The sequence below is a fragment of the Lutra lutra genome, chromosome X (genome assembly GCF_902655055.1).
Source record: "Lutra lutra chromosome X, mLutLut1.2, whole genome shotgun sequence".
Classification (NCBI taxonomy): Eukaryota; Metazoa; Chordata; class Mammalia; order Carnivora; family Mustelidae; genus Lutra; species Lutra lutra.
In genome coordinates, this window is record NC_062296.1 from 1,776,779 (window position 1) to 1,798,356 (window position 21,578).

A 21,578-nucleotide genomic window follows, 5' to 3' on the forward strand; every position below is an offset into this window, starting at 1 on the left:
GTTTCTCTAACTTGCTGCTTTAATTCCACATTACGTACTTGACCCACTCTTACTGTGGAGAGCTTGCTTCGGCAGCCCGGGTACGAAAATCGGAATGATACAGGGGAGATGGCCTATTTCTAGGTTTGGTGTATTGTAAATAATGCTGGCATGAACTATTTGTGCTCATGATCTGGTTTATTTGTAAAAGATCTTCTCTAGGATGTGCCCAGGAGTGACACTGTTAGGTTGTAAACATGTACATCTTCGACTCTACTAGATAATGCCAAATTGTTTTCCAAAGTGGTGATACCAGTTTCCAGAGCAGTGCCCCCCCCCCCCCAATGTACTGGTTTCTGCGACTCCGATACTCGGAGTATACTCCGATACTCGGGATTGTCAGACTTTTTCATTTCTGCCGATCAGTGGGAATAAAAGGACATTTCACCATGACTTGATTTGCATTTCCTCAGACCTTTTTTTTTCTTTGAAGATTTCTTTGTTACATATAGAAAGCGACAGAGAGAAAGGGGCAGAGGGAGAGGGAGCAGCTTAAGCAGACTCTGCACTGGGCGTGGGACCCGACACGGGGCTCAATCCCACGACCCTGAGATCACAACCTGAGCCAGAATCAGGAGTCGGATGGTTGACCGACTGCGCCGCCCAGGCATCCCCGCATTTCCACAGGCCTTTCTGTTCTCACTTGATGGAGAGTACAGTCTGGTCTTCTGCAAGACGTGGGACAAGATGTGAACATCTAGCAGCTTCTGTGTGTGTGTGTGTGTGTAATCTAGCAGCTTCTTGATCAGATTTTCAATTAATTCTCCTGTCCGCCCACCACTGCCAGACATACATATTTTCTTCTGAGGTACCTGGTGCTTCCAGCTCTGGTGCAAGCCAGCCCCAGGTCCCGGCCGCTTCCTCCCTGCTCTGGTCTCCTACATCACTTGTTACTCTTCCACCCATTTTCCAGCTTCTAAAACATTCTCTTAGAAGCAAGGACTACACGGGTGTTTGAGCTCCCCTGCCTCACACAGAGCCTCCCATTGTACTTGACTCAGCGGCTGCCCCTGTGGCTATCCCCCTCTTCTTCCTACCATCGCTTAGTTGCACATTCTCTCCTTTCATTCCTGCCAGAAACTGGTTTATTTTCTTAATTTCAGAGAACAAACATTTGGCTTTATTGATCTTTTTTTTCCCTTTCATTAATTTCCTGCTCTGTGATTTCCCTTTTTTCTACTTTCTCTGTTTATTCTGCTGTGGGTTTTCAAACTTCCTGAGTTGGTGCTTGTCTTATTCTTTTTAAAGCTATACATTTCCTCCTAAGCACTGCTTGAGCTCCATCCTATATGGTTTTTTTAAAAAAAGATTTTATTTATTTGAGAGAGAGAAGAACGAGGGGGACAGCATGAGTTGGGGGTCAGAGAGACAGGGAGAAGCAGGCTCCCTGTTGAGCAAGGAGTCTGATGTGGGGCTCTATCCCAAGACCCTGGGATCATGACCTGAGCCGAAGGCAGATGCTTCACTGACTGAGCCCCCCAGGCGCCCCTATTCATTTTCATATGGGGTGTTTTCGTTACTGTTCAGCTTTGTTGTTAGATTTTCATTATAATTCCTCTTGCACCAGTCACTTATTTGGAAGTGTATTTTAAAATTTACATTTGTATGTTAAAACTTCCAAACATACAAGATGACTTAATTTTAGTTAAAATTTGGATTTTTTTCTATCACAGTTTGAGAACATGTTTTGTACAATACCCATTCTTTTAGTATTTGTTGAGATTTGTTCCATGGCCTGGGACACGGTGAGTTTTACTAAATGCTCAAGGTTAACTTGCGAAGAACGTGTGGACTCTAGTGCGGGGATGTCCGGTGATCAAGCTTGTTCAGTTTTTCCTGTAGTGAGAAGTGGTGCCACTAATTGCGGCAAATGTACTAATTAATTAATTTTTCTTTTTACTGCTACTTTTTTGTTTGTTTGACACACATTTAAGGTTCTACCATTAGGCGGGTGCACACATGTTAACGGTTAATGCTTTCAAATGAATTATTTCTTTAATCATTATGCAGTGACCTCTTTTATTCCTAATAATGATTTGTGCCCTGAGGTCTACTTCGTCCGAGGTTAATTTCTCTCCACTAGCTTCCTTGTGGACAATATCTGCCAGCTGTGTCTTTCCATCTGTATCACTTACAGTTTGGTGGCAGACCACAGAACCCTTCTAACTATAAGTTAAAAAAAAAAGGATTTATTATCAGGTAAGAACAACGTCAACAATCTTGGGAAGAAAAGAAGGAACAGCTCCTAGCCCTCTGAATTCGCCACCTCTCCTGGAATCAAAACGAAATCCTAACCCCCGAATTCAAGTAAAATGTAGGCTACTGTCTTTCCCCCCGGATGGAACACCGGGCATATCCTCCCCAGGTTGTCTCCCTGTGACTTCAACCACCACCGGCCCCTCCTCCAGCTAACGCTGCCATTGCCCACCTGGCCACCTAAGCCAGAGCCCGAGGGTCAACTTGACTATCCCTCTCCATTTCCCCCGAGTCTGATCCCCTTCCCACACCTCCTTTCTTTTTGTCTCTAATATGCCTGGGATTTCAAGCCTCAGCACACCTTGCCTGGGCTGCCTTAAGTGGTTGTTCTCTCGTCTGCGTGTCTATCGCCTATCCTCTCTCTGTGTGTATCATCTATTATCTAGCAATCATGTGTCATCTAGCTATCATCAATCAATCACTCATCAATGTACCCGTCATCGATTACCTATAGCTCTATTTTTTTGAGGTGAAATTCACATAACATGAAATTAACCCTTTTAAAGGGCACAATTTGGTGACATTTACTACATTCCCAGTGTTGTGTGACCATCACCTCTACAGTTCCAGCCCGTGGCAACAAGTGCTCTGCTTTACGTCTGTATAGATTTGCCTATTCTGGATGTGTGGCCTTCCTTCCCTGTCTGGGTTGTCTGGGTTCTTTCACTCAGTGTCACATTCTCCAGCTTTGTAGCAGGGGTCAGAGCCTCACTCTTTTTTTTAGCTGAATGGCATTCCATTGTATAGAGACCACATCTGGTTTCTCCATTCATGCTGATGGACTTCTGGGTTGTTTTTGCTTTTTGATTACCACCAATAGCCCCGCTACAAACATTCACATCTAAGTTTTTGATTGAACACCTGTTTTCAGTTTTCTTGGGTTTAAGCCTAGGAGTGGAGTGCTGGGTCCTGTGGGGACCGCACGCTTAGCTTTCACAGTGGCTGCTCTGTCTCCCTTCCCACCAGCAACCGACTGAGGACCAAACTGTGCGCTCTTGCCTCCCTCCAAACCCTCCTCCACACCGGCGGCCACAGGCATGACTGCGTGCTGTTTCCATCCTGCCCGACATCCTTCGGCGGCTTCTCCTTGCCTCTGAAGTCAGTCCTGGCTCCCTGGCACAGCTCCAGCCCTTCCCTTCCTCTGCCTTCTGCACCACACTGATGACTCGTGTCTCGCTCCTGATGGGCCCCTAGGCTTTTGTGCCAGCAGTCCCTCTTCCAAGAAGGTCTACAACTCCTTCTTCCCTGCTTCCCTTTGCTCCATGGGGTTGGGACTCCTGCTCCTCTGGGCCTGTCCCCCAGCCCACTCTGCTGCTCACCCCACGGCGGCTCTCCGCAGGCAGGGACTGGGCCCGGGAGTGGTCCCGAGTCCTAACTGCACTCAGCCAAGGTTTTCGTGAAATGTTGTTAAATCTGCCTTCCCACTGTGGGCTGGAGAATATGCTGAGTTGTCTTTGGGTGGGGTTAGGGGCTGAGGTTACTCCTTCCACCCCAGGCCACCTGCTGCCCCTCCCCATCTCTCCCCCCAGCCCCACCAGACAAAGAGGCTAGGAGGCAGGACTGCACTTTCCACAGGAGGCTTTTACTGAGGGATCGAGGGGCACTCCCCAGCCAGAGGGCTGAGGACCTGGAAAGGCACATGCGGTGGCTGTGGTGGGGTCTCCCTCGTGGGTGGGGGCTGGCTTTGCAGAGACAGCTCCCCTGGCTGACCCCTCTTTGGCACTGAGCTGGGCACACGGGTGCCCTCATGCCTGGCAGCCCCAGCGCCCGTTTCCCCCTTTGGTGGACCTGTACCTCTCCCCACCCCACGGAGGTGGCTGGCAGTGTAGGCTGGCGGGGCCACAGGCTGCCAGGGATTGGCTCAAGGGCGAGGCCGCCTGTGGGAGGACCAGGGCCCAGGCCGCCCCTCCCTTGCTGGCAGGGTGCTCCTATTGGCAATCGAGATGGCTCCAAACAGGAACCGAATAAATTAGCTTGTGGAAGGAAAGAAGGCTAGGGGCCCAGATGGGCAGGGGCTACATTCTTACCATGGCTCGCTAAGAAATGCTGTGCCGCCCTTTCTCCCGCAGGCTCCTGGAGACAACCGGTGGGAAGAGGGGGGCACGCAAGCGGCCTGCCTGGCCGTTTCTACAGTGGGAAGGGGGTCCCACAGGGTGGGAGCCTTGGTGGGCCATTTGGGTGGTAGCCACATGGGGTCTCCAGGGACTGAAGGGAATAAGGGGGACTACAGCGTCAGGACAGCAGAGCCCCCCATGCAAGGCTCCACACAGACTGGGCTGGTGGTGCGAGCTGGGGGGCTCCACTCCACCCCTCGCCCCTCCTGGAAGAGAAGAAAGGACCACCTGCCCCACCCAGGGAAGCCCCCCTGCCCCCCGAGAGGCACGTGGTTTTGCTGGCAGTCCTCTAGGCAGGGCAGGCCCACTGCCAGAAGGCCTGAGAGGGAAAGGCATGCAGGGTAGGCCTGCGGCAGTGCCGTGCCGGGCGCAGGGATGGGTGGGCGAGTGAGGCCGTTTCCTTCATGTGATCCCAGGGCTCAAGGGAGAGGAGCACCCTGGAGGACTCTAGGGCCTTGGCCCAGGATCTGGCAGAGCTCCTGGAGGCGCCGCTGCATCTTGGGAACGCCCGCCAGCTGCTGCTCAAGCCGCTGCTTCTCCTCAGTCAGGCTCAGGCGGGCAGCAGAGTCCAGCTTCTCGAACTTCCAGCCGCCCTCCCCGTCAAACTGCAGCAAGTGCGTGTGGTACTTCCTGAGTCGGGGGTGGAGGAGCGGAGGCTGCTCAGATGGAGACCTGGAGACTCAGCCCGGCTTCCCCCTACTCCCGCCACGCCGCCCAGCAGGTGGGGTGCTCCCTCCTCTCAACTCCGGGTGGGAAGGGAGGGCACCTACCATAGGGAGGGCCGGTGGGTGATGGAGAGCAGGGCAATGCCGGCATCCTTGGCCGCCTGGAAGATCTTGCCTTCTACGTCAATGCTCACAGCACTGGTGCACTCATCCAGGAGGGCGTACTTGGGCCTGGGCGCATGTGGGGAGCAAAGGCGCTAGGGTTGTGTACCCTCCTTCACAGAAGCCTTGGCCTGCCCGCCCCCGCCCACTGTGGGAACCCCGATCTGCGCACTGATTCTGCTTTTTGTACCCAGTGCTGGCTGGGCCCAAGCCAGGGTGAGGCCCCCTAAGGGCCATAGGGCACCTGGCTGTCCCACTCGGCTTCCTGGGAGCCCCCAGCTCACCTGTGGTAGAACATGCGGGCCATGCCGATTCTCTGCTTCTCCCCCCCTGACAGCACGTCCTTCCAGTCACACTCGGCCTCCCAACCTAGGCAGGGGCAAAGGGCTTCGGTGGGCTTCAGCAAGGGCTGCGGCTGCACCTGCACAGGGCCCAGACCCAGGGCCAGCAGAAGGGCCCAAAGAGACCAGTGAGAATGGGACACGGGGGCCTATGGGACCCTGGAGAAGGCTGGGTCCATGCACCCTGGACACTTATCTATCTGGAGGTGATCTTGATCTTGACTTGCGAGCAGAATTGTGGCCCCTCCAAAAAAAGACACATGGGCATCCTGAGGCCTGGGACCACAGAACATAGCCTTACTTGCAGACACAGGCTTTACAGAAGGGACAGTTGTCACGAGGTCATGAGGGGGTCCCCGTCCCCCAGGACCATGTCCCCATGTAAAGGGGAAAACTGGAAACAGACACGCACAGAGGGAAGGCCACAGGAAGACACAGGGAGAAGACAGCCAGGCCTGGGATGGCTCCATCCCCCACGGCCCTCAGAGGGGACTGACCCTGCTGACTCCTCACACGGGGACGCAGCACGCTTCAGGTGGCTGAGCTGCTCACTACCCTGCTGCGGCAGCCCCACAGATGCTTGCCAGACCTGAGAGCCAGCCAGTGCGTCCATCCACGGGCAGCGGCGGGTGTGGCAGAGCCCCAGGGATGGCTGATGGGGTCTCCCCAGAAGGCTTCTCACCCGCAGGGACCAGGTGTTTGTGTCACGGCTTGGTCTGAGCAGAGATGACTCCTTGTGTCTTACCTCCACTCTGTCTTCCCACGGAACTGGAAGTTCCCCACAAAAAAGGCTCTACTCTGTAGCTTGTCTTGAGGTGAGGTATCACCATGGAACCGAATTCTGGCCAATACGGTTTAAGTATGTTACACATGCGCCAGCTTCTGGAACTTTCTTCAAAAGACAGATGGCAGGGCGCCTGGGTGGCTCAGTGGGTTGGGCCGCTGCCTTCGGCTGAGGTCATGATCTCAGGGTCCTGGGATCGAGTCCCGCATCGGGCTCTCTCTGCTCAGCAGGGAGCCTGCTTCCCTCTCTCTCTCTCTCTCTGCCTGCCTCTCTGTCTACTTGTGATCTCTCTGTCAAATAAATAAATAAAATCTTTAAAAAAAAAAAAAAAGATGGCAGGTACTCTTGGCCTTTCCCCCTTTCTCCATCCCATGGCCTGGGATGTGATGTGACAGCCCAAGGAGCCATCTTAGATCATGAGGTGACTTCGGGAAAGAAGGCCACAGAGAGCTGAGCAACCTGAGGGGCCTTCACAGAGCTGGGCTGCCTCCGTCGATTGTCGCCTGCTTTCCTCATGACTTCGATGTCACAGGAAGATAAACTCGTGAATGATTTGAGCCAGTGTTGGGGGGAAGTGGTTCTGTTACTTCCAGCTGAACTCAGTGCTAACAGGCACTCAGGGTGCCCGTGAAGACAGGCGTTGGTGGGGGTGTGCGCTCCTGGGCTCAGGGTGCCTGGTCAAGCGTCCCCTAGTGATGGAGGCAGGAAGCTGAACCCTGCTTTTCAGATCTCACTAAAAAAATTGAGTGCAGCCCCACCTTGGTTCCCCCCTGCACCGGGGCTGCCCTCCACTCCTCCCCCATTCTGGGCACAGCAAGCATTTGCGGACACAGCTGACAAGCCCTGACCAATGCCTTCTCTTGCTACCAGCCTGTCCCTCCACTCCTGCAGTCTCCTTCCCAGGGGATGGCACCTCCCAGGCTCAAGCCGGAAACCCAAGCGTCCCCTCCGGCTCTCTCCTGCCTCCTGTGTTAGAGGTCCTCTGCACACACACCCTGGGCTCACCTTCTCCGCAGCTGACTGGCTCACACCAGGGTCTGTCCTCTTGCTAAAATGTGACACCAACCCGTCACTTCCATGCCTAGAACCTTCCAAAGGCTTCCTTCACGGTCAGGGAAAGCCAGGGCTCCCCGCCTGGCCCACAGGGCCCTCCCAGCCACTGAGTCCGAGCCTGGAGAGGGTGTCCAGAGCGGAAAGTGAGCGCCCACCCCGATCCCCACTGGATGCCTCCTGCTGTGCCGGACCTGCCTTGTCCAGTGAGCTCTGGGGCACCCTAATGGGTGGCGCTTTCCAGGGCACCTAGCTCTCTGGACTCCTGGAAGTCGGAGTTCTCTTCATCCCTCGGGGGACCAAGAGGGAGGCGGGGGTGGGGGTGGCAGCAGGCTCCCCAGCAGTCTCGGAACAGAAGGCAACCGATGGACGGCTCCCTCCCTGGCGCTGACCAGTGACATGGGCCACGTCCTCCCCTACCTCCTTCCCGCTGCAGGATGTGGTTCAGGTGCACAATGTCCAGGATGGCTTCCAGGTGCCGCTCTGAATAGCCTTTCCTTCGCATGTCCTCCACAGAGTCTGGGTAGATGACCTGGTCCCGCAAGGAGCCCACAGGCATGTAGGGCCTGCGGGCGCATCGCCTGTCAGGACAGGGCAGGCCTGGCCCTGCCTCCCGACCCCTTGCGCCTGGGCCGGCTCGGTTACGGCCGGGAGCTGGGCGTGGGGTGCGCTCAAGGCCCGCCGATCCTCGCCACCGGCCCCCCTGCACACACACCACGCACTGAGCACACGCTACGCCCCCCACCCCCCGCACGTATGGGCGCATGCACACCTCAGACATGCTTACGCACGTGCACCAACACACACCCACACCGCTCCACCGCGGGCGCATGCGCACCACACCGCCTTTCTGCGCGCACATGCACCACATGGGCAAGTAGGGCCACGGCTCGGGGGCAGGGGGAGGCTGCGTGGCCCCTCGGGCTCTGGGGGGGGAGGTGCCCACGTGGGAAGGGGTAGAGGCCGGGCTCCCCTCCTCCCCTCACCTCTGGGGGATGTAGAACATGCGTTGCGGTGGGGGCTTGTAGAGCACTCCGCCGTACGTGGGCCAGAGGCCACCAAGGATCCGGAAGAGAGAGCTCTTGCCGCAGCCGTTGGGGCCGGTGATGAGCAGGTGCATGCCCTCTTCCACCTGCGGGGCAGCGGCAGCCGCGCTGGTACCTGGGGGGCCACGCCCACCTCCCTCCTCTCCGCTGTGCCCCATGCTGGGGTCCACGCCCCGCAGCCAGTGAGGGACAGTGGGGCCTGAAGGATGAGGTCCAGGAGCCAGGGCCCTAACCACACATCTGTTCTGGGTCCTGGCCTGGCCCCCCAGCCCCTGACACGCACCACAGAGCACGGGGCTAGCACGAGGAAGGCCCCAGAGAGCCACTGTCACCCTCTTTCCCTGCCGTCCTGCCTCTCTCAGACTAACTGGGACAGTTCCCGTGTCTTCACTTCCCCAACAGAGCTGCTTTCCCTTGAGGAACTGTCCTGGGAAAGGTGCTTTCTTTCGGGTTCTAGCGGGACAGAAGAAACCTCCAACTCTGTCCCTAATGCCCTGCCAATCCTGCTGCCCCTGTAGGCCTCACTGTCCCTGCGGGTGCTAGGGCACTGGGTAGATGCTTCTGGGACCCCAGGGTTCAGCAACAAGCTGCTCAGGCTCCCCAGTTAGCCCATTATGTGGTGCCTGCTGGTCTTATGGAAATGCCTGCTGGGGGAAAGAGGCCAGCTGAGCTGGGGGTGGGGAGTGTGCAAAAAGGAGGGGGTCAGATGGAAGAACCCCTGGGGCACAGCCCCTGCCCCCTCATTGCCATGTTGAGCTCTGCTCTCTCACAGTGTGACCTAGCAGGGACACTGCCGTGCAGTCCCCAAGAAGTCTGAGTGAGACCATGTTATGGATGGAGCGGTGCCCCCCGGGACGCACATTGGAGTCCTAATCCCCAAGACCTGAGAATGTGATCTTATTTAGAAAAAGAGACTTTGCAAATATAATTAGTTAAATTTAGATGAGGTCAGCCTGGAGTGGGGGGGGCCCGTAATCCAGCGTGACTGGCATCCTTAGTAAAAGGGATCATTTGGACCCAGAGACATGCACACGGGGGGAAGGCCATGTGAGGAGGAGGGCAGAGCTCGACACGAGGCTTCTGGAAGTCCAGAACCCCACTGATGGCCAGTAAAGCACCCAAACTGGGGCAGGCCTGGAGCAGACCCTTCCGCAGCGCCCCGATCTGGCCTCTGGCCTTAACCCGGAGAGAAGCCACTCCTGCTGCCCCAGCCCCTCCCTTCATGGTCCTGTTAGACCATAAATGCCCTCACAGGTCCGGGGGTGGGGAGGCTGGGCTTCCCTCCTCCATGATCCATGTGCAAGGGCCAGTGTGTCAGGCCTGGCTCTCCCCCAGTCAGCACCCTGGCAGCCTCCCTGGGCTCCTTCCCTGTGCCTCTCCCTCTTCTGCCATCCTTCTTGCCCCACTGCCTGGGAACTGCTCCTCCCAGCCCCAGAGCCTGGCTTCCACCTCGCCTCCCACCCCCGCTCTTGTCCCAGTCACCCCTCCCCACCTGGCCTTGCTCCCTCGCCAGCTGCGCCCTGCCGAGCCAGGGCCCCGGCCCTTCGCCTACTTGGCTGCCACTGGGCCTGCAGGGGCAGTTGTTTGCCTTGGAAAAACCAGGCATTTGTGGCTCCCTGCCACACCCCAAGAGTGACCACGGCCAGGGACAACAGGGATGATACCACTGTCCCGTGCTGCTTGGGATAACGAAATGTGCCTGGCCTCCAACTGGCTCTCAGGGCCCCTCTCAGCAGATCAAGGAAAGGAGCCTCCACTAGCACTACCAGGCCCAGACCCCCCACCTGCCTCTTCCCTGTAACTCCCTGACCAGCAGTGACTCCAAGTGACCCGGCTCTGCAGCCAGGAACATGACGCCCCAAGGTCCCCCAGCTCCACGCTCCTGCCCCTTCAGTGCCTGTCGTCTGCCTGTCCACTGGGAGAGGCCCTCTTCCTCCTGCTGCCCATCCACCCTGAGGCTCCTGGGGTAAGCTTCAGGTGACCTCTACTCACCTCACACACAGGACCACCCTTCCCATGGCCCCCACAGGATCCTGGGCAGCTAACTGGGGACATCTGCAATACTTGAGGTGACCCAGTGTGGGGCCTTCCTGAAGGCAGTGCCCCTCCAGCTTATCTCTGGTTCCCAGGGCCCGGCCTGGGGATGAATGTATGACTCCATCTCGTTTTGGCACTGACCCCACGCCCACAGGTCTCGCCTTCATTCTCCCACTCCCTGATCCTGTCTGAAGCTCTGGCTCGGGACCCAGGTGATTGGTAGGGGTGGCCACTAGGACTTGCTTTTCACAGACGGCCTCTGCAGAGGCTGAGGGCCCTCCTAGGGGCCAGGCGCACCCAGCACATACCTATCCTGGGGGCTTCTTGAAGCAGATGGGTGGGACCTTAAGCTCAGGTCACTGGAGTTGAAACCGAGTCCCCAAGTCCTGGGCTTCTCAGGGATTGGGGTGGGGTGTGGCAATGATGGGGCCAGGGCCAGGAGCCCTTGGGTGACCTTTGGCCACTCCTGGTAATTGCCACTTTCATGACTGCACTGCGACAGAACCCACATTCAGAGCCGGGTCACTTGGAGTCACGGCTGGGCAGGGAGTTATGGGGAAGAGGCAGGTGGGGGGTCTGGGCCTGGTAGTGCTAGTGGAGGCTCCTTTCCTTGATCTGCTGAGAGGGGCCCTGAGAGCCAGTTGGAGGCCGGACCTTAGCCTACCTGCCAAGGGGATCTTGGGAATGACAACATACGCAGGCCCAGTAGGCCGGACACCAAAGGCGGGGGCTCGCAGATGCAGAAGGCTAAGCCCTGGGCCCTGGAGTTCAGCCCGGGGCTGCCAGCACTCTGGGTCCGGCAAACCATGCCCCGCCCCGCCCCCTTGACCTACCCTGATGTTGAGGCTGGCCACCACCACCTCTCCCGTAGGTGTGATGATGGGGATGTTCTCACAAATAATTCCTTGTTCCACGTCTACCACTTGGCCTGGAGAGAGAATGCAATGGACGAATGGAGGGAGCAGCAGCGCCGCCTGCCTTCTTGTGGGTTCCACGTGCCCCCACCCCGCCCGCGCGCGGGTCCGGGGCTCCCCGGGAATATGGTGGGGCTTCCATGAGACTATCCCTGAACGGTGTCTGGTGCTGTGCTCGGGTCGGGGGAGGCGGGGGGGGGCAATGTCAATGTCCGCCCTTGCTCTGTAAAACCCTCTGTTCCTGGCACTCCTGTAATGGAGGCTTGGATGCCTGGGCCCCTCTTCCACAGCACCCTGGCCCCTGCTGTGGTCTGGAAGTTTCCGTTGCTGCCCATAATGGAGAGTGAGCCCCTCTACTCAGGGACTTCATCTCTTTCTTTTGTGCCCTTACCTCGGATCTGCAGGGGCCCCTCTACGCGGGCTCCAGGCTTCGCCACAGCCCCAGGCCCCGCCTGAGTGTCCTCCAGCTCCCTGGGCCTCTTGAAACGGCAGTGCTGGACATCTTCAAACACCTGGAACATCTCGTGTACTCGGGCTGTGTAGCCGGCCAGCTCCGTCACCTGCGGGCAGGGTGACCCCAGCTCAGATGGCGCCAGCTAGGGTACAGGGGGCAGGCACGGCGGGAGGGGGTGGCGCTGAGCTGGGCGGGGGGGCTTACCTCCTTGTAGGATGACATGATCCGCTCGATGGCATCTGCAGCAGCTGTGAGGAGGTTGCGGGCGATGGTGAACGCTTCTGTGCGCTCGCTCACGAGCTCCTCCTCCTTCATCTGCAAGGCCGCCTTCTTCACTGCCTCGGGGTCTGCGGAGCGCAGTGGGAAGGAGGGGGCAGTGGAAGATCAAAACGGACTCACGAGGGGAAGGGAAAGTCTCTCTGGCAGACAGTGCTGGGACAGCTGGGCATCCGGTTGCAGAAGATACCCTACCTCACACCACCTACAAAAACTAACTCTCGTGAGAGCTTAGGCTAGAAAACTCTGGGAAAAGAGCAGCTGTAAGTCTTTCTGAGCTGGGATTATGTATGGCTCCTTAGTTACGACACCGAAGGCACGGGCAACAAAAGAAAAACAGTAAATGAGCTCCACCAAAATTACAACTTTTCAGGCACCCAAGGGAACCATGCAAAAAGCAAAAAGACAACCTACAGGTTGGGAGAAAACACCTGCAAATCACATGTCCAATAAGGGTCTCATATCCAGAATATGTAAAAAAAACTTTTCTCCTTTAACAACAAAGAAAACCCAAGGAAACCATGGGCAAAGGATCTGAAGAGAAAATTCTACGGTATTTCCTAGATCTCCAAGTGGCCAGCAAGCACATGAAAAGGCGCTCAACATTTTTGGTCATTAGGGAAACATAAATCCAAACTACAATGAGCTACTACTTCTTCCCGCCCACGAGGATGGCTGGTGGGGTATTGCAGAATGGCGCAGCCCATGTGGACACCAGTCTGCCGGTTCCTCAGAAAGTTCCACAAAGAGTTACCATGGGCCCCAGCCATTCTGTTCCTGGGACCGCATCCGTGAGAAACAAAAAATGCACGTTCACACGAAAACCTGTACACAAATGATCACGGCAGCACGATTCATCACTATCCAAACACGTAAATGGCCCAAGTGTCCATCAGTGGATGGACGGCTCAGGAACTGTGGTGCGTGTGGATAATTTGGCTGTGAAAGGCAGTAAAGGGCCGATTCAACCTACAACATGAATGACCCTTGAAAATGTGATGCTGAGTGAGAGAAGGCCGGCACCGAAGGCTGCAGATTGCGCGATTCCATTCACAGGAAGGGCTCACAAGGGGCTGATCCGCAGCAACAGAAAGAAGAGTGGGGGCTGGGGGCCGGGGAGTGCTGGGGAGGGAGTGACCGCTATTCTTTTTGGGGTGATGACGATGTTTTGGACTTAGTGGTGATGGTCGTACAATTTCACTGATATGTTAAAAACCACTTAATTATACACTTTAAAAGTCTCAGTTGTATGGGATGTTAATTACATCTCAATGATCTGGATGAGAAAATGACCCACGAGGCAGCGGGCTTTCTTTTCCGGCGCGACCAGCTCCTTTCCCCTAAACTGCCCTGGCTCAGTGCCCTCTACTAACGATGGCAGCGCCTCTCGGGCCACACCTGCACCTCACAGTGCAACGCCCAGAGCTGTTGGACCCCTGACGCTTTCCAACATGAATGTCCCTTTTGGACCTCCAGTGCTACCCCCATTTCTCCCTCATCTCATCCCTCGACACTGTATTCTGTGGCCTCTCTGAGATCGGCCATCCCTGATGCCCCTGTTTCTCCGTGGGAGCCTTTTTCTCTCTCCCGACCTCCTTTTCTGTTTCAGTCTAGACCCTGTGGCTGCTCACTTCAGTCATCTTCTGTCAGTGGTTTTAACTCCCATGACCCTTAGAGTTCCCAGGAAGGCAGGGCTTTTACACAAGGAATGTTCTGGAAAAGGTGATGGGGAGCAAGGGGGCGGCAGACTCTGAAGGTCCTGAGGTGTGGGAGAGTGAGCAGTGCCCACTGGGGTACTCGGGGGAAGCTGAGCCTTCTGGGGCCAAAGTGGTAGGAAGGAAGGTCCCGTGAAAGGTGCAAGGACTCTCTCCAGGGGCCTATGTCACTTCGAGGTGGAAGCCTTAGGGATATGACAGCAGGGGTGGGGTGGGAAGGGGCAGGAAGCCAGCTTGGGGCAGATGGCTTCCAGGGCAGTACCCGGTGGAAAAGGCATCGGATGGACGGCCTGACTGCCTTGCATTGCCTTTTCTTGGGCCTGGCCCAGGAATCCCCAGAACAGGACAGGGTGGCAGGGGCGGGGGATGGTGACTAATCCTGGCGGTCTATAGTCTTGGGCCTGCCCTTCCACCATGCCCCCAGGGACATAGCCCCCAACAGGCAGGGGAGGCATAAGCTATCCTCCCTGGATGTCCTAAAAGCCTGACAGTGGATACACACAAAGGGAAAGGGTTTGCAGTTGTTGGGGGCATGCTGGCACCAGCGGGCACCCCCTGGAGACAGAACTCATTACCCTCTGTAGGTTCCCTCGGAGGCTCAGGCAGCCAAGACCAGCGCCTGGAGGCAGAACACCAGGCAGCTGGTCACAGCAAGGCCGGCCTTCCTCTGGGCCTTCCAGCCTTGCAGCTCTAGCAGGCCAGAAGGGCAAAGGGACCTAAATTTTCCCCAGTTGGTAAGTGTCTGCCTCCTCCCATAGGTCCCCAGGGCTTTCAGCTTCCTCGAAGCACCCAGAGCCCTCACTAGCCTCCAGGTACCGGGGATATAGCAAGGACAAAACAAACAAAATCCCTGCCTCCACTGAGCACAGCAGCCCAAAGTGGCAGAGCGACAAGAGACGAAATGGGGAAGTGGACTAGATGGGGCGTTGGGTGTTGGGAGAGCAGCGAGGCGGGGACGGGGAAGAGGATGGCGGGGGCGGTGGTCTCATCAGAGGAAAGAGCATTCCCGGCAAAGCGAGCAGCACTTGCTAAGGCCCAGGGGCAGAAGCCTTGCTTCAGGGGAAGAGCAAGGAGGCCAGTAAGACGGTAGAGTGAGCAAGGCAGGCAGGAGTGTTTCACATTTTCACATTTTCACAGTAACTAACTATAAAGGGCCGCGAGGCCAGGGACAAGAACTCATGCTTCTTTGAATTGCCCACAAAGTCTGGTGGAGCAGAGGGTCCAGAAAGTCCTAGGCTTTCACAGGAGGGAGAGGCCTTGGGGACTAGACGGGCTCCAAGGCCAGCTATGGAGGAAAGTGGCGGCAGGTGAGTTTTGTCGTGGGTGGATTTGCACGCTCCAGGCCAGGGGTGCCGACTGGGTCTGGTACGTGGGCCTAAGTCAAGGCCACCCTTTATGAAAGTCTTTTGTGGTGGAAAGTAATAAGCCCCCTCCAATTAGATCCTTCCCCTTGGGGACACCCAGGGAAGGACAGCCGACAGTACAGAAGCCCCAAGGTAGAGACACAAATAGGGAGAGACTCATATGTAGTCGAAAACCCTCTTGCTGAGCGCCTGGGTGGCTCAGTCAGTTAAGCGTCTGCCTTTGGCTCGGGTCATGATCCTGGGGGCCTGGGATTGAGCCCCGCACTGGGCTCCTTGCTCAGCGGGGAGCCTGCTTCCCCCCTCCCTCTGCTGCTCCCCACTTGTGTGTGCCGTGTGCGCTCTCTCCCTCTCTTTCTCAAATAAGTCTTAAAAAATAGAAAACCCTCTTATTACCAAATTGCATAGAATATAACACCTTTAGTTTTGTTATAAAGTAAGATTTATACCCAACATGGGACTCCCAACTCACAACCTGGAGATCAAGAGTCGCACGTTCCACGAACTGAGCCGGCCAGGGACCCCGAAGTGTAACACCTTTTCAAGCAGAACTGTGCTCCAAGAAAAGTAAGGGAAATTTCAGGAACACAGAGAGAAAGCAGCCATTAGGTATTCCCATGAAATCTCCAGAGATGGGAGAAGACAGGGAAGTTTCTCTTGTGCTGCCGGCCCTCTAGAAACAAAAGGTCTTCTCTAAGAATCTATAATTATGTGTCTGGAGTTCAAATTAATACCGCCTCCAAGTTCAGGAACCCCTCTTCCCCAAGCTGAGAAGCTAAGGTAAAATGGCCTCCAAGTGGTTAATTACCTGCGCCGGCATGTTTGGCCCCCAACAAAAGCAAATACAGACCACACTGGGGAATGACCCCTCGGGTTAGGCCACTCAGGGTTCCCATGGGAGTCTGGTTGCAAAACCCACAGGGAACCAGTTCACCGTGAGCGAAGAGCAAGCGGACGAAAGATAAAGCTTAGATTCCCAAGAATTCTGATAATCGAATAGTTGGACAGAGACAGAGACCACGGAGCGTAAAAAGGAGCAGTCCAAACGATGAGAAAATCAGACACGAAAACAGTTTAAAATTTCTATCTGAAGAGAAAAATGTCTGTTTTCACATTTCTGTGTGAAAGGGAAGCAAATGGAAGCTATAGAAATAGTCACTGAAATTTAAAAATTAAAATAAAAACAACAAATCAGATGCAGCTGAAAAGAAAACTCACGGACAAGGGAGCATAAAAGCTCAGTGGAGAATTTTCCAGAATGATGGAAAATCTGAACATATGAAGGCCATACAACAAATCTCAAGCAGGACAAACAGAAACTGACTGGCAAACACTTCGTAGGCTAACCGCAGGATGCCAGAGAAGAAAAGTCGAAAAGTGACCAGAGGGACACAGATGCTGATGACAGATTGTCCAACAGAGACAATTATTGTCGAGGGGCTGAGAAAAGGTAACTGAAAAGAGTAAAATAAAAGTGGTTCAGACAACAAAATAGTCTCCAAGTTCCCATGACGAAAAGTCTTGCAGAAAGAACTTCTAGAAGATCTCTATCTATAAGAAGGTAACTGGGCTGTGGAAAAGGACCGGTGAGCCAAGAAATCGGTAACCAGAGGGGTGAATTTAGACACACAGGGACCTGATAAAGCAACAGCCAGGCAATATAAACAAAGGAAAGCAAATTTGACGCTGAGCTCCACCAGACACTAGCAGGGCTGGTCCCTAGAATGTTCTCAGGGCTAGGTGGGGGAGGAGATCCATATTAACAGCAACTGTGCCCGAGGACGTGTGTTAACCTTTCAGAAGGCGGCCACAGGAAGACTCCCAGCAGGAGGACGAGACCGGAAGCCCAATGACCCACCAGCCAAAGTGACAAGCAAGGGCGCGTGACCCTTGCTGAGCTCGGGATACTGGCTGGGCCTCAGGGCCCCAGCGGAAGGGGCAGGTGGGTCGGCTGGGCTCTGGGGCCCCCCAAGCCCAGCAGTTAGCGACCCGGGGGGCGGGGGGGAGGGGACAGGAGAGGGCTCCGCCCCCATGGCAGCCTCAGCTCTCACCTGACTCTGCGTAGCCGGTGGCCGTGATGATAGGCACGGCCACCATGAGCAGGCCCGAGGCGCTCCACACGTACTTCATGAGGAACTGCTCCAGCGTGATGTACCACAGGCGCTCCAGCAGGATGAGGTGAATCTGCGAAGCCAGGCCCTGGTAGGACTGCTGAAGGAGGGCTAGCTCCACCTGTGGGGGCCCGGGGGGGACAGTGAGAGACCAGGGGGCTTCGTGGTAGCTCCCATGGAGGCCACAAGAAGCTCGAAGCACCACTCATACATGCCATGCTATTGGATGGCCAGGACAAGATCAAGGGCTGAGGGTTACGACCGGGCCATATTTACAGAGGCCGGCTGTCAAAGTTCGGGACTGCCTGACATCATAGTACCAGGGGACCGTCGCGACGCAGAAGGGACTCACCACAACCACCTCCCGAGATCCACTCCCATCCCTTCCTTCCACTGCACCTCTCTAGTTGGGACACTTACCGTGCCCCTCTCTTTGCCCTGCGGAGCTGACATCCTTGGGCAAATGCTGGGGGTGGGGGGCGGGTACTAGCTTGAGCCAAGCAAAGGGCAGCACTTGCTTTGGCCTCGCCTCCCCAACCTGCTCAAGGTTCCCCTGGATGAGGACCATATGCCGTGATCTCCCACAGAAACCTGGCGGGCAGGCTCCCAAGCTGGCCCTGCCCTTGCCTCCCCATCCCTGCACTGGCCACACCACCCGCGACCTCAGGCTGCCCACGGCTGGGCAAAGGGGCACCCACGGGGTCTGGATGAGGGGGCGCCAAAGGGAATGGAAGGCACACCGGAGGTGCCAGGAACTGGGTCATGGCAAGGTGGCCATTAGGTTGGGGGTTTCTTGGCTCGTTACTTGCGGGGGGGCATGCCCCAGGCCTCCCTCCAACCCCCAGCTGAGCACAGCTGCCCAGCATGGCACCATCTCCTCTGCCAAGTACTTTCACACCTGACTTTCCACTTGACTTTCATCACCTACAACAGTTATGTGTACTCTCATGTCCACTGTACTGGGGACGCCAAAGCCCAAGAGGCAAAGGGACCTGCCCAAGCTCACATCGCTTGGGGGCAGCCAGACGTGTGCAATTTGGACTATGCTGGCAGAGTCATTAGGAGAGAACCAGATTCTCATAAATGATGCTTTGACCTACTTGTTCTCAAACCAGCAAGAGTTTGTACCTATGTGTGCACGCGCGTGCGCATGCGAGTAAAATCTGAACGAGCCTCCTCTGCGAGATCTCAATGAGAACAGAACACTGATGTTTGCCCTCCAGCCAGTCACCTCCTCTCTAACCTGTCGAATGGAGCCTGGACTAGTGTCCCTAGAGACATCAGCTGGTGGAAGTGGCGGGAGCCACACGCCTGCAGAGTAAAGGCAATCACGAGGGCCCATCACCCCACAGCACTTTCTAGCCCTTAAGCCGAGGTCAAAAGAGACAGGCTGTGGACATACACCGGGGCCCTTCTGCCCCCACTGTCCAGGTCTGGCCCATTGATTGGCTTTGCACTGAAGCCAATCCTGGTTCCCGAATCAAGCACGCCTCCTCTGAGCACCCAGGCAATCCAGGCTCGTGCTGGGAGCTGGCAGGAGTGCCAGCCGGGGCTGATGATGTAGCTGCGGGCGCCTCACCCAAGGCCGTGGCAGTCCGCCAAAGCCCTGCAGTTCGACGTGTGGGAAAGGAGATGGGCTGTAGCTACACACCAGGGGTTTTCTCCTAATCTGGAGCCTGGCCTACACGCGGGATGCCCCCTCTGCAGAGTTTAGGGACAAGCCTTTTTTTAAAAAAAAAAAAAAAGAAAGAAAGAAAGATCATGGCCTCTGCCCAGTGAGCAGCCAGTGAGACCAGGTCCGGGCACAAAGGCCACCTGAGACAGATAGGACATACAGGCCTTCAGGAGGTGGATACCATTATGCCCCTCCCTCGGGAAGCCCTCGGGAACCGAAACTGGAATCGCAGAGAGCAGGGCTGGAGGCAGCTGCAACCCCAGGCACGAGGAAGGGGAGGGGCTGAGGCGAGATAAAGGGAGCAGTGGCCCGCAGTAACCTTTCCAGCCCCAGGCTCCCGGCAGGCCTGGCCTGCTGGGGAGCTGCGAGCCTGGAACCCAGGCGGAAGGGCGGCCCTGGGAGGGGGTGCAGGGTGCCTGCTGGGCCGGCAGGAAGTGTGTCCTGCTGCGGTGGCGGCCAGGGCCAGGCATCCCTGGCCGGGGGCCTGTGGAGGAGGCTGAGCAGGTAGCCGGGCTGGCTTGCAGGCTCAGGCAGGGGAGGCTTTGACCCCAAGTACCTCGGGCTGCCACTGTTGTGGCCGCTGCGCTGGGCGCTGCTCGTTAAGCCCGGCTTGGGCTGAGTCACGCCCATAATGCCAGCCTACCTGGCCCACCAGCTTGGCCAGATACCGGCCTTCAAAGGCCCTGGGGGGCCCACAAAGGGCCAGGCAGCAGGCCATGCCCCACTGTCCCTGCTCCCAGGTGGCAGCAGCCTCCTCCCGGCTGGCAGCAGGAGTGGAGCACGCAGGGAGCTCAGGCATGGGAAACTGCTAGGATCCGCAGCTCCGAGGCCCAGACAACCACCCGGAGATGGAGAGGAAGCAGAAGTGGCCTGGCGCAAGCCGGCAGCCGGCCCAGGGCAGTCCCCACCCAGCCTTCCTGCTTCTCCATTTCTGAGCCCAAATCTGGGCAGCCCCAGGACCTGCCATCCCCAGTCTTCATCTTCTGTGACCTCCCTGCACGTCTGGCAGGAGCCCCAGCCAGGCCTGGGCTTTGCCCGCTGTCCATGGCTATTCGCTCCCCGCCCCCGGCCCAGTACCCCGACCTGCCCCACCTCGTGGCCCCCATAGAAGGCGATCTCCTCGGAGTTGGCCACCACGCGAGAGTGCATGTAGCGCAGCTCTCCCTTCCTCCGCGCCTCCTCGGCCACCAGCTCGCCAAACTTGGGTGAGAAGGCCCGCAGCACGTTGGCTGTGAGGAACACGACGAGGCCCGCAATGGCTGAGGGCCAGGCTGTGCCGGCCCCGCGGGAACGGGCCGCGCGAAGCAGGGTGTAGGCGGTCACGGCAACGTCCAGGAGTGGCTTGGTGAGGTTGGAGTAGAGGTGGGCCACGGAGGCGGCAAAGGCCACCACGTCCTCCGTCAGGGACTGGTCAGGGTTGCGAAGCCGCCCGTCCATGTTGCTGACTCTGTAGTAGGTCTGCTGGGAGAAGTAAAGGCTGTAGGCATGGGCCACTAGACGGCTGCGGAAGGACAGGGCCAGCTGGCCCTCTAGGAACCGGATGGCACTGTTGATAAAGGTGGCGGGGAGGGCGATGAGGAGCCACTGCAGGAGCTGCCAGCCGAAGGCCCGGGGGTCCTTGCGCACGATGCCACGCGCCAGCCGGCCATCCAGGCGGGCCACGTACACGGACAGGAAGGTCCGGCTCACCAGGGAGGCCGAGTGCAGCGCCAACAGCCCCGTCTCCCGGCACAGGGTCCTGGGAAAGAGCAGCCGCAGGAGCCCCAAGAGCCGCTGCAGGAACACCCGGTTTACGCTGGCCTTGGCCACTGCGGCCCCAGACACCTCCTGTATGGACTCCCCTGCTGGTACCTGAGGGCCCCTGGTGGCTGCCAGGTACTGACGCACCAAAGGGTAGACTTTGTGGGCTCCATAGGCCGTGAGGGCCAGGACCAGAGCTGTGCGCTTCAGCGTGCTCAGCCGCGAGGACCGGGGAGTGGAGAGGACCGGCATGTCACCTGGGATGGACGCACAGGGCTGGGGCTGGTGCCTGAGGCAGAAGTTGAGGCAGGTGGCTGGAAGGGTTGTTGCTCTGACCCCCGGCTCCTGGTCTAGGAAACTGGAAACCTTGCAGTGGTCCCTGAGATGGTCGCGTTAGGCCACTGGGGCGGTGCTGGGGCCCCCAGTGCGGTGGGCTCAGGACCCTCCAGGGTAGCGGCCTCTCCAGACAGCCAAAGTGGAGAAACTTGTCAGGCCCCTAGCCCCTGGGGTCAGAGCCTCGAGGGGGGAGAGGGGGTGTCAGTCTCTTCCTCTCCACCGCCTCCTCCTCCGCCTCCTCCTCCTTTCCGGGTGGCGCCCCTCCCCGGGGCACCGGGTGCGTCCGTCTGCTCCGGCGCAGCCTGTCTGAAGCCGACAGTGACTCCACCACCCACCTCTTCCCAGGGGCGAGTCGAGGGGAAGGGGAGGAGGCGGAGGAGGGGCGGGAGGCGGAGCCCGGGCGCGGCGAGCCCCACCCCGTTCTCGCCCCACGACTGGGCCCCGCCCCTTCCCCAGACCACTGAGACGTGGGAGGACCGCGCGGGCCAGACAGCGGGCCCAG

General features: G+C 57.4%; 1 protein-coding gene across 1 annotated transcript; it reads right to left on the reverse strand.

The window, feature by feature from the left end:
* Nucleotides 1–3,856: 3,856 nt before the first annotated feature.
* Nucleotides 3,857–21,444, reverse strand: ABCD1 (ATP binding cassette subfamily D member 1). The gene is made up of 10 exons (XM_047714800.1): nucleotides 20,093–21,444; nucleotides 17,266–17,446; nucleotides 12,067–12,209; nucleotides 11,800–11,968; nucleotides 11,328–11,422; nucleotides 8,398–8,543; nucleotides 7,832–7,977; nucleotides 5,521–5,605; nucleotides 5,180–5,305; nucleotides 3,857–5,039 (listed from the first exon to the last, which is right to left on the reverse strand). Exons 1-10 carry the CDS (start codon nucleotides 20,990–20,992, stop codon nucleotides 4,829–4,831), a joined length of 2,202 nt encoding a protein of 733 aa, XP_047570756.1. The 5' UTR covers nucleotides 20,993–21,444; the 3' UTR covers nucleotides 3,857–4,828.
* Between the last annotated feature and the right edge of the window lie 134 nt (nucleotides 21,445–21,578).